At 39.3% G+C, this 9,753-nt stretch overlaps 1 protein-coding gene across 1 annotated transcript in view; it reads left to right on the top strand.

The window, feature by feature from the left end:
• The window catches only part of SLC18B1 (solute carrier family 18 member B1), a 34,359-nt gene extending 25,384 nt beyond the window's left edge, over nucleotides 1–8,975 (top strand). Inside the window, exons 7-13 of the mRNA XM_021712629.1 lie at nucleotides 2,200–2,326; nucleotides 4,093–4,184; nucleotides 5,683–5,778; nucleotides 6,572–6,646; nucleotides 8,030–8,123; nucleotides 8,220–8,269; nucleotides 8,511–8,975. Coding sequence (XP_021568304.1) covers nucleotides 2,200–2,326; nucleotides 4,093–4,184; nucleotides 5,683–5,778; nucleotides 6,572–6,646; nucleotides 8,030–8,123; nucleotides 8,220–8,269; nucleotides 8,511–8,577 — 601 coding nt within the window. The 3' untranslated portion in view covers nucleotides 8,578–8,975. The remainder of the gene's footprint in view (nucleotides 1–2,199; nucleotides 2,327–4,092; nucleotides 4,185–5,682; nucleotides 5,779–6,571; nucleotides 6,647–8,029; nucleotides 8,124–8,219; nucleotides 8,270–8,510) is intronic.
• The last annotated feature ends 778 nt before the right edge of the window (nucleotides 8,976–9,753 follow it).

Genomic DNA, 9,753 nt, shown 5'->3' with positions numbered 1-9,753 from the left:
ATTTATTGTAGAGATGAGGTCTCGCTGCCCAGGTGGATCTTGAACCCACGGGCTCAGGCAATCCACTCGCCTCAGCCTCCCAAAGGCACGGGATTGCAGGCTGAGCCACCAAGCCCAGCTCAAAAACTTAAGTTTTAAAAATTTTTCTAATATGGTCCTTTCAAGTGCTTTCTGAGCATGGACCGATCACGGAATATAAGGATTACAATTAATTTTTCTTATAATTTTGCACTACCTCCTGAAGTCACTAAGACGGTTTTGGGTATTTCATGGGTAAACTTGGGGTCTATAATCTTAGTATCTGGCCCCAGATTTAGAGAGTAATATAAATTGCATTTCACCAGTGAGCATCCATGAGGCAAACCATAAGAAAAGTGTTTTGTGATTATGGTGACACAATCTACTTACATCATCAAATACCTATCTCTTTGAGTCATTTTTCTGTGTGTGTGTATGTGTGTATGTGTGTGTGTGTTTTGCATTGGAGTCTCACTCTGTCCCCAGACTGGAGTGCAGTGGCACACTCACAGCCACTGCAGCCTTGACCTGTTGGGCTCAAGCGATTCTTCCACCTCAGCCTTTCAAGTAGCTGGAACTATAGGCATGTACCACCGCGCCTGGCTAATTTTTTTGATTTATTGTAGAGATGAGATCTTGCCAAGTTGCCCAGACTGGTATCAAACCCCGAAGCTCAGGCGATTCTTTCACCTCTACCTCCCAGAGTGCTGGGATTTATAGGCATGAGCCACTGCACCCAGTGTGTTTTTTTTTGTATTCTTAAGAAGTTGTGTCTAAACAATGAAAAAAAAAATCTGTGACTAATCTCTGGGAAACCCAAGTTGCTCGTGTATACCTTTTAAGAAACCTTTTTTTGTTCTTCCTCAAGAAAAGGTAGTTTTTTCAGAAGGAAAGAAGACAGGTGGTTTCCCCGAAGATAGCCATACTTGACCCACTTGTGGCATGGCAGGTATCCCAGGCCCTACATGCTCCTGGCTGGTGGATTCCACCAACCTCCACTCCTCCAGGGCTGTTGGTGTTGTCTCACCACTGCTGACCCTTCTTCCGGTTTGGGTGCTGCTGTCCTGTCCCATTAGCAGCTCCAATATAAGAAATGTTTAGAAAGTTATTTTTCTGTTTTTCTATCAGTTTTGTTGGCCCCTCTTCTGACTTCTTATCTGCTCCCCCCCCCCCATTTTATGTATTGCTTTTTTTAGAGACGAGGACTCACTCTGTTGCCCACGGTGGTCTCGATCTCCTGGGCTCAAGCAATCCTCCCACCTTGGCCTCCCAAAGGGCTGAGATTATAGGCGTGAGCCACTGTGCCAGCTTCAGCTTTTCTAAATTGGCAGTTTGCCGTCCAGTCCTTGGTTGCCCAGCCTTTTAGGGCAAGATAGTTCCACCCTTTATCCCTCCAGTTACAAAACGAGAACAAGACATTTCTGACTTTTGTATTTTGCTGCTATCTTCAAAAGACTAATTTTTTTTTTAGCAAAGTTCATATTTGTCCTAAAAACTGTTAAAACATATACTGACTCATAAATAAATTCCATGGGCTTAATTAAAATTGGTTAAGGAAAATGAAAACAACTTAGATAACAGAAAAAAGGCATTTATATCATGTTGGTCACAACATAGTATGAGAGTTTTGCGACAGCTTAAAGGCTCTTTTAAAAGCCTTTAAAAATGTGCCATGCTGTCTAATTTTTAAACTGGATATGAATATTCCTTTGAGATGGATGAAACAGATATTATCATCAGTGTTTTTTACACCAGCGGCCTGTGGACTGTCGGCACCACCTGGGACCTTGCTAAAAATGCAGATTCTCGGGTCCCATCCCAGACTTTCTGAATCAGAAACCCTGGGGCTTGGATCCTGGGACCTCTTTTAAAATGCTCTCCAGGCAATTTTTATGCACATTAAAGTTTGCCAAATATTAGTTGACATATAAAAGCACTATGACTCATAGAAGCAAAACTATATGTTTAATGTGGAAGGCTACAAAGTCAAAAACCTAAGTCTTCAAGCTTCTGGTTAGAGTTTGTTTTTCCCTCCATAGAGAAAAAGTAACCTATTTATAAAAGTAAGACAAAAATTAGGAAGAATGTTGAGTAGTATTAGTAGACTCGCAGTAATAAGAGCTGAATAGACTGTAGAAAGAAATGATGGGTGTGTATTTGTAAAATGACTTAATCGTGTAGCTCTAATACAGCATTTCTTTTACAGTTTAATTTACCAGCTGGATATGTGGGACTGGTATTCCTGGGTCTGGCACTGTCCTACGCCATTTCTTCACCACTGTTGGGTCTACTAAGTGACAAAAAGCCAGTACGTACGTTTAATTTACATTTGTGTTGCTTTTGTAGATTTAGACCAGTGGTTTTCCAACTGTTCCTCTGGAACTCTAGGGATTTAGAATTGGCACATTCAATTGAACTGTTGAAGAAGTTGCAGTGTTCTCTAATCTCAGCTACCATCCTGGACAGATTCACTTTAAATTGTTCATCTGGGAGAAGAGGAATCTCATACTGAAACTGTTGAAAAATTATTGGATTAGATTTTCTTTTTTCTTTTTTTTTTTTTTGAGTCAGAGCCTCACTCTGTCACCCAGGCTGGAGGGCAGTGGCACACTCCTGGCCACTGCAGCCTCGACCTGCTGGGCTCAGGCGATCCTTCCAAGTATCCAAGCAGATGGAACTACAGGCACATGCCACCACACCTGGCTAATTTTTTTTATTTATTGTAGAGATGAGGTCTCTCCAAGTTGCCCAGGCTGGTCTCAAACCCACGGACTCAGGCAATTCTCTTACCTTGGCCTCCCAAAGTGCTGGAATGATAGACGTGAGCCACCGTGCCCGGCCTCTGGCTTAGACGTTCAAGGAAAAAGCTCCCTTGATGCAAACAAACAAAACAAAAAAGGATTGATCATAATAGTTTGGGCAGAGTCCCAGAAGTAATTATGGGACTTGATCAAATTGAGAGTCTGCTTTAGGAGAAGATAATTTAGGTTTTCCGTGAGAGTAGAGGATTGACCATGTAAATATGCACTGGTTATTTCATAGCCATCCTGACAGAAAGCTCTTTCTGTTCTCTTTTAACTAGGCTTAAACCATCCAGTCCAGATGATTAGTACACAGAATTAGCACCGTTAGCCAAATCTCAAACCTCTGTGATTTTAGTGCTTGCTTTTGCCTTTCCCTTCTTCATTAGATTTGCATATATTTTTATCAAGATCTAATTTCCAGAGGGATTACTTAATAACCCAGGTGATAGAAATCAAGTGTCTAAAGCAGCATTTGGAGCTTGGTTTTTAAGACATAATCTTATATAACTGAGCAGATATTGTACCCTTGCAATTTTTGGCCTAATTCAAGTAATTTATAAAGAATGACTTTACAGCATACAGTCTTTGGTCATTTGGAATGCTATAACAAAATACCAGAAATGGTGTGGCTTATAAACACAGAAATTTATTTCTCATGGTTCTGGAGGTTGAGTCCAAGATGAAGGCAATTAGTAGATTTGGTGTGTGTGAAGGTGCATTCCCTGCTTCGTAGATGGCCATCTTTTCACCATAACCTCACTTTGTGGAAGGGGCAAGGGAGCCCTCTGGGGCCTCTTTCTAAGGGCACGAATCTCATTCATGAGGGCTCCACCTTCAAGACTTCATCACTTTCCAAAGGCCTGCCTCCTAACATCCCATTGAATATTAGGATTTTAACATACGCATTTTGTGGAGACATAAGCATTCAGTCTATAGCAGTTAGGTCTTTTAAATGTGATTTTTCTAAATATTGTAACAACTTGGTGGATTTTTTGTGGATACTGCTTTTAAAATTCTTATATTTGGAATAGCTCTTCACGTGCACACTCTGCAGTACACTCCCTTTCCAAAGCATCCATCTCCTTTGCTCACTCCCTATCTTGTGGTAGATGAGAATATTGTCCGCGCTTTTGCGTTTATCATCTACATATTTTCTCTTAAATGTAAAGTTTCATTTTCCTCATTTTGAAAACTATGACTTATGTTCTTTAATGATGGTTTTATATTGTTTGATCATGGCGGGTCTTTAAGAGTTTCTTCTCTTACCCAGCATCTAAGGAAATGGTTTCTGGTGTTTGGAAACTTCATCACAGCCGGATGTTTCATGCTTTTAGGACCTGTCCCCATTTTGCACATCAAAAGGTGATTTTTTTTCCTCCTTCTGTACTTTTGGCTGAATAGCATTAGGAATTATTTTTTTTTAATTTTACTGTAACGCTGGTGTGGTTTCCTATTTTGATCATTAACATTTAATTACTTTAATTTGGGTCTCTATTGTTTGTTAGATGACAGTATTGTACCTTCCTAGATGTTAGCAGTGATACAAGCAGACGGAAATCCATAAACTCTGTATCAAATGACAAAAATCTTTATTTTCCCTCTGTGCTTCAGTTGCACATTTGTTTGTACTTGATTTTTTAAAATGGCATTTGTTGCTACCCATCTTTAGTTGATTGTTCTTAGAATATATTTTTGTTTTTTCTACTTTTTCTCCTTGTTTCTTGAGGCAAGAATCAAATCTTTTTTCTTTTCTTTTTTTTCTTTGAGTGCAATACCCACAGTCTTGACCTTCTGGACTCCGGTGATCCTTCCCTTCCACCTCAGCCTCCTGAGTAACTGGGATTACAGGCAAATGCCACCATGCCTAGCTTATTTTTTATTTTTTGTAGAGACAAGTTTTTGCTGTGTTGCCTAGGCTGTTCTCGAACTCCTGGGCTCAAGCAATCCTCACACCTCGGCCTCCCTAAGTGCTGAGCCATTGCAGACATCAGCCATCATGCCTGGTCTCACATCTGTTTTTGTATCTGTATCATCATTAGCATGAAGTAGCAGGTCATTAAAGTTTATTTAATGCAATTTATTTGCTCAAAGTGAGCTTCTTAGATCTTTTCAAGTACTTTCTGGGATAAAGCATGATACTATGGAAAGAGAAAGATTTCGAGTCCTTTTGACTTGGCTTTACATTTTGGCTTTGCCACTTACTAGTAGCGTGAATTTGGGCAAATTGCTTAACTTCCAAGAACCTCAGTTTTCTTTTTTTTGAGTCAGAGTCTCACTCTGTCTCCCAGGCTGGAGTGCAGTGGCACGCTCACGGCCTCTGCAGCCTTGACCTACTGGACTCAGGTGATCCTTCCACCTTAGCCTTCCAAGTAGCTGGAACTACAGGCACGTACCACCTATTGTAGAGATGAGGTCTTGCCAAATTACCCAGGCTGGGCTCCAACCCATGAGCTCAGGCAATCCTCTCACCTCGACCTCCCAGAGTGCTAGGATTATAGGCATGAGCCACCCTGCCAGGCCAGAACTTCAGTTTTCTTCTCTCCAGAGTGGACTCCAACTCAAAAAGAAAAGAAAAGATTTTGTCTGGTTACAAAAGGACAGGTTGGTTCTAGACACGTGTGACCAAAAAGATTGAGATACTAGGATGAGTTGGGGTTTTTTGCCCCCAAAATGTGAGGAGCTAAAGGGTGCTCTAACTGGACGAATGTGATCAGGTGGGAACGAGGATGAGACTAGACTCACGATCTGTGCAACTAACTTCTCTGGGATCTTGGTCTCCACAGCCTTATGCTTCGTGCTTCTTAAAATGCTAATATATTTATTGTTTTTAATCTTTGTTTTCTCCAAAATCCTTTTGCAGTCAGCTCTGGCTGCTGGTGCTGCTGTTAGTTATAAATGGCATCTCTTCTGGAATGAGTATAATTCCAACTTTCCCAGAAATTCTCAGCTGTGCATAGTAAGTTACTTCCATTGCTTAAAGAACTGTATCATGAATCACCCTGAGCATCATAGGCATTCTTGAATTTCTTAGTTTTGTAGCATGCTGAGCATTTTTTCCCAATGTTAAATCTCTATGATGTCATGGCATATAATATTGTGATATAAATAGTATAAATGATAATATAATGCCATAATGTAACAGATAATATATGGTAATATTAATACAGTTATAGCTAAAATGGGCTGTGGATAGATTCTTGGCTTATGCCTCAGTACTTCTGAAAAACCAAAGCAAAATGGAAAGACCTTAGCATTATTCCTCCTTCATGGAGGAGGTCCATACAGAAGTGTAGAGCAACCGATGTCTGTCACTGGGCCATCATTCTTTTCTTTAATAGGCATGATGGCAAAGAACACCAAGTACTATGGCTTTGTTGTGTCAGGTCCACAGTTCTCTTAGGAATAAGAGAAACACTGTTTCTTAAAAGTTGCCTGTTATTCTCTTTACTTTTTCAGCTCATTTAAGCATTTCTTAATTATATATTTTTATAAGCATTTAATGCAAATGAATCATGCTTCCTAATATTATATTTTATATGTAGCAAAATTGTTTATAGAAAACCATAGAATAACTGTAGCTATGAAAATTCCTGCAAATTAGACTCACTCTTTATCTTAGAACTGGAATGTTTTTGCTGTTGACTTTGTCCAGATTATACCTGGTTTATCTTAATTTATCTATCACGCAATTTTTTCTTTCACACAGACTTTCCTTTTAATAATGGATGCACTCATGTCTTTCTTTGCAGTGAAAATGGATTTGAAGAGGGATTAAGTACATTGGGACTCGTATCAGGTCTTTTTAGTGCAATGTGGTCAGTTGGGTGAGTATCACTGAATTTCATTCACACTTGCCAAATGAATACCACTGTCTCCATTTTACATATGAAGAAAGTGAGACACCAAGAAGTCAGATGAGTTGTTTTTGTTTTTTGGGTTTTTTTTGAGTTGGAGTCTCACTCTGTTACCCAGACTGGAGTGCAGTGGTCGCTCCCGGCCACTGCAGCCTCAACCTGCTGGGCTCCAGCGATCCTTCCGCCTTCCAAGTAGCTGGAACCACAGGCATGTGCTACCACGCCCAGCTAATTTTTGATTTATTATAGAGATGAAGTTTCGCCAAGTTCCCCAGGCGGGTCTCGAACCCTGCGGGTTCAGGCAATCCACTCACCTCGGCCTCCCAAAGCGCTGGGATTACAGGCTGAGCCACCGAGCCCAGCCCAGATGAGTTTCTTAAAGACAAATAGTTTATCTAGGGCAGAACCGGAGTATAAATTCATATTCTCTGACTCCATAATTAGTAGTTATACTAGTACGGTGAGTCCCCCGCATATGAACCTTCAAGTTGTGAACTTTCAAAGATGCAAACGTTGTTCACATGTCCAGTAAGCTCACGTGTCTGGTTCACATGCAAGTTAGTTCACATGTTTGCTGTATGTTGTCACGAGTGTGCATTCTCTACAAGTTGTTGCGCTTTTGTGTACTTTGCTATACAGTTTTGTATAGAGTGCAGTATCTTTATTTTAAACCTGGGATGTCTGGAAGCAAGCATAAAAGCTGTAGTGATGTAGCTGGTACTGTATAGCCAGTTGTGTTAGTTGGGTACCTAGGCTAATTTTGTTGGATTTACGAACCAATTGGATTCATGAATGCACTCTTGGAAACAGAACTTGTTTGTATGTAAGGGACTTTCTGTAGCTTTAATACTCAACCAAAATGGTCTCATATACTTTATCTTATTTATGTGATATTTATAAGTTCCATTAGCTGAACCATCTTTCGGATTTTTAAAATTTATTTCTTCATTTATATTTTTACCTTTTGTTGTACCTTAAGGATAACTATGTGCTAGCAATATAGATAGTCAATAAATATCTAATTGAATTATATTAAATGCAGATACTAAGAATAGGACAATAGAAAGAATTTGTAACGTGTTTTATCTTTTATTTTTATATAAGCCTCAACTTTTCAGAAGCAGTTATTATCTCACAATTGTTTAAAAATTTTAAACATCATCTTTATCAGGTAGAATTATTTTCTTTTGCCCAATGCTATGCCCAGGAATTGTTTATTATTTTTTTTCTTTAGTCCATATATTCCAAATTAAGGCAGACATACAATAGAGGGATCATGCAGCTTTCGTGAAGTAGTTATGTATTTTTTTTGCACTGTACAATAGATGTACTCTTTCTTCTTTCCATTGTTAGTGCTTTTGTAGGACCCGCACTGGGTGGATTTCTGTATGAGAAAATTGGCTTTGAATGGGCAGCGGCTATACAAGGTCTGTGGGCTTTGATAAGTGTGAGTATCCGACCTTTTATTTTCATTTTTCTTTTATTTGTTGGAAAACTTGACTTGGAGAATTTACATTAACTAGTACCTTTAATTGTGTTATAGGGATTAGCTATGGGGTTGTTTTACCTCTTGGAGCACTCAAGGAGAAAAAGGTATGATCAACTTTTAGACTTTTTTCTCCTTTTATGAGTCAGCCTTTGCCAGTAGAAAAGAAATAATGTTTTACATCTTTTCTTCCAGTCAGTGGGTTTCTGGGCACTCTGAGACTCATTGATTGGTAGATAACTTCAAGGAGATAGTTGGATAGAGATATGGGTACTGGGTTTTTTTGTCTTTTTTTTTTTTTTAAGATGAGGAATAATTAAGATTCTCCTCATATTTCCCTCAATGTAGATCTAATTCTCAAAACATCCCCAGCACAGAGGAGGAACGAACTGCTCTCTTGCCAAATGAGAACTAGCCTTGTGAATCCTGGACTGATACAGTGTTGGGAGGTGGATGCTTCTGGCCTTGACCATCACTGGTAGAAGGATTTTTTTAATTTTACGCACAGGACTCCTTGGATCCTACACCGGTGTCTTGGAAGTGTCTTGACCCTGTGCTGAGCTGCACTTAACTGTTGTCCTGAAAAGCTGGGCTGCTGGACCAGCTATATTCAAAACATTAAGTCTGAGAAGGGTAGTTGAAAATCAGCAGAAGTTTGTGTTTTTAAGTGACTAAAGTTGTCCTTGAAGATGTTATTGTTGACTCTAACTCTCTTGTTTCCTCTGTTTACTTTTTATTCTAAGCACATGGATTCTGTGAATGTACTTTTTTATTTACAGAAATAAGTGAATTGGTTTGATATACTCTAAATATGTAAAGATGACTCGGAATATATGGAATAATTACTATAAAATGTGTTTTTAAAAAATATGTTTTCTCTGGGACCTGAGATGATTGTTCTTGTTCAGAAGGCAAAATTCTTGTCTGCCATGCAAAAACTCTTCAACATTCTCCAGCCTGCAGTTTTTCTAAAAATTTGGTTTGTGTGAAAAGTACAAGAGTAACAATACGTACAACTTCCATTTTTGTAACCTACTTTTAGTTATGATCTGTGTTTATCAACATTACCTGGTATAACACTATTAATTTCCATTAATGTCTCTGTTTTTTCAGTTCTAGCATCTGTTTTGTTTTCATTTTTTTCCATATTTCTTGGTAGATATATTCCATCCCTAGGTGAGGTCACCCCCGATCTCCAATGCTTGCTTTGTTAGGGAAGTGCTTCCTCCACTTCATATGAAATCCATGCTGTTGTTCAAAGTGAGTGAATATCTATCATGCAACTCTCATGCCTCCTGATCTATTTTCTTGATGTAGTGGCCACAATTATAGTAAAAAATGTTTTTTATCATGTATTCATCAAGATTATCTTTTTTGGGGGGGGATCAGAGTCTCATTCTGTCACCCAGGCTGGAGTGCAGCAGCATGGTCACAGCTTACCACAACCTCAATCTCCTGGGCTCAGATGATCCTCCTGACTCAGCTTCCCGAGTCACTAGAACTACAAGCATGCACCATCACACTCATCCAATTTTTAAATCTTTTGTAGAGATGAGGTCTTGCTATGTTGCCCCGGCTGGCCTCGAACTCC

This window comes from Carlito syrichta, unplaced genomic scaffold, assembly GCF_000164805.1.
Source record: "Carlito syrichta isolate Samal-C Ts95f unplaced genomic scaffold, Tarsius_syrichta-2.0.1 Scaffold303504, whole genome shotgun sequence".
In the NCBI taxonomy this organism is placed as follows: domain Eukaryota; kingdom Metazoa; phylum Chordata; class Mammalia; order Primates; family Tarsiidae; genus Carlito; species Carlito syrichta.
Note: the sequence above shows the minus strand (reverse complement) of the source record. Positions and strands in the feature narration are given on the sequence as shown.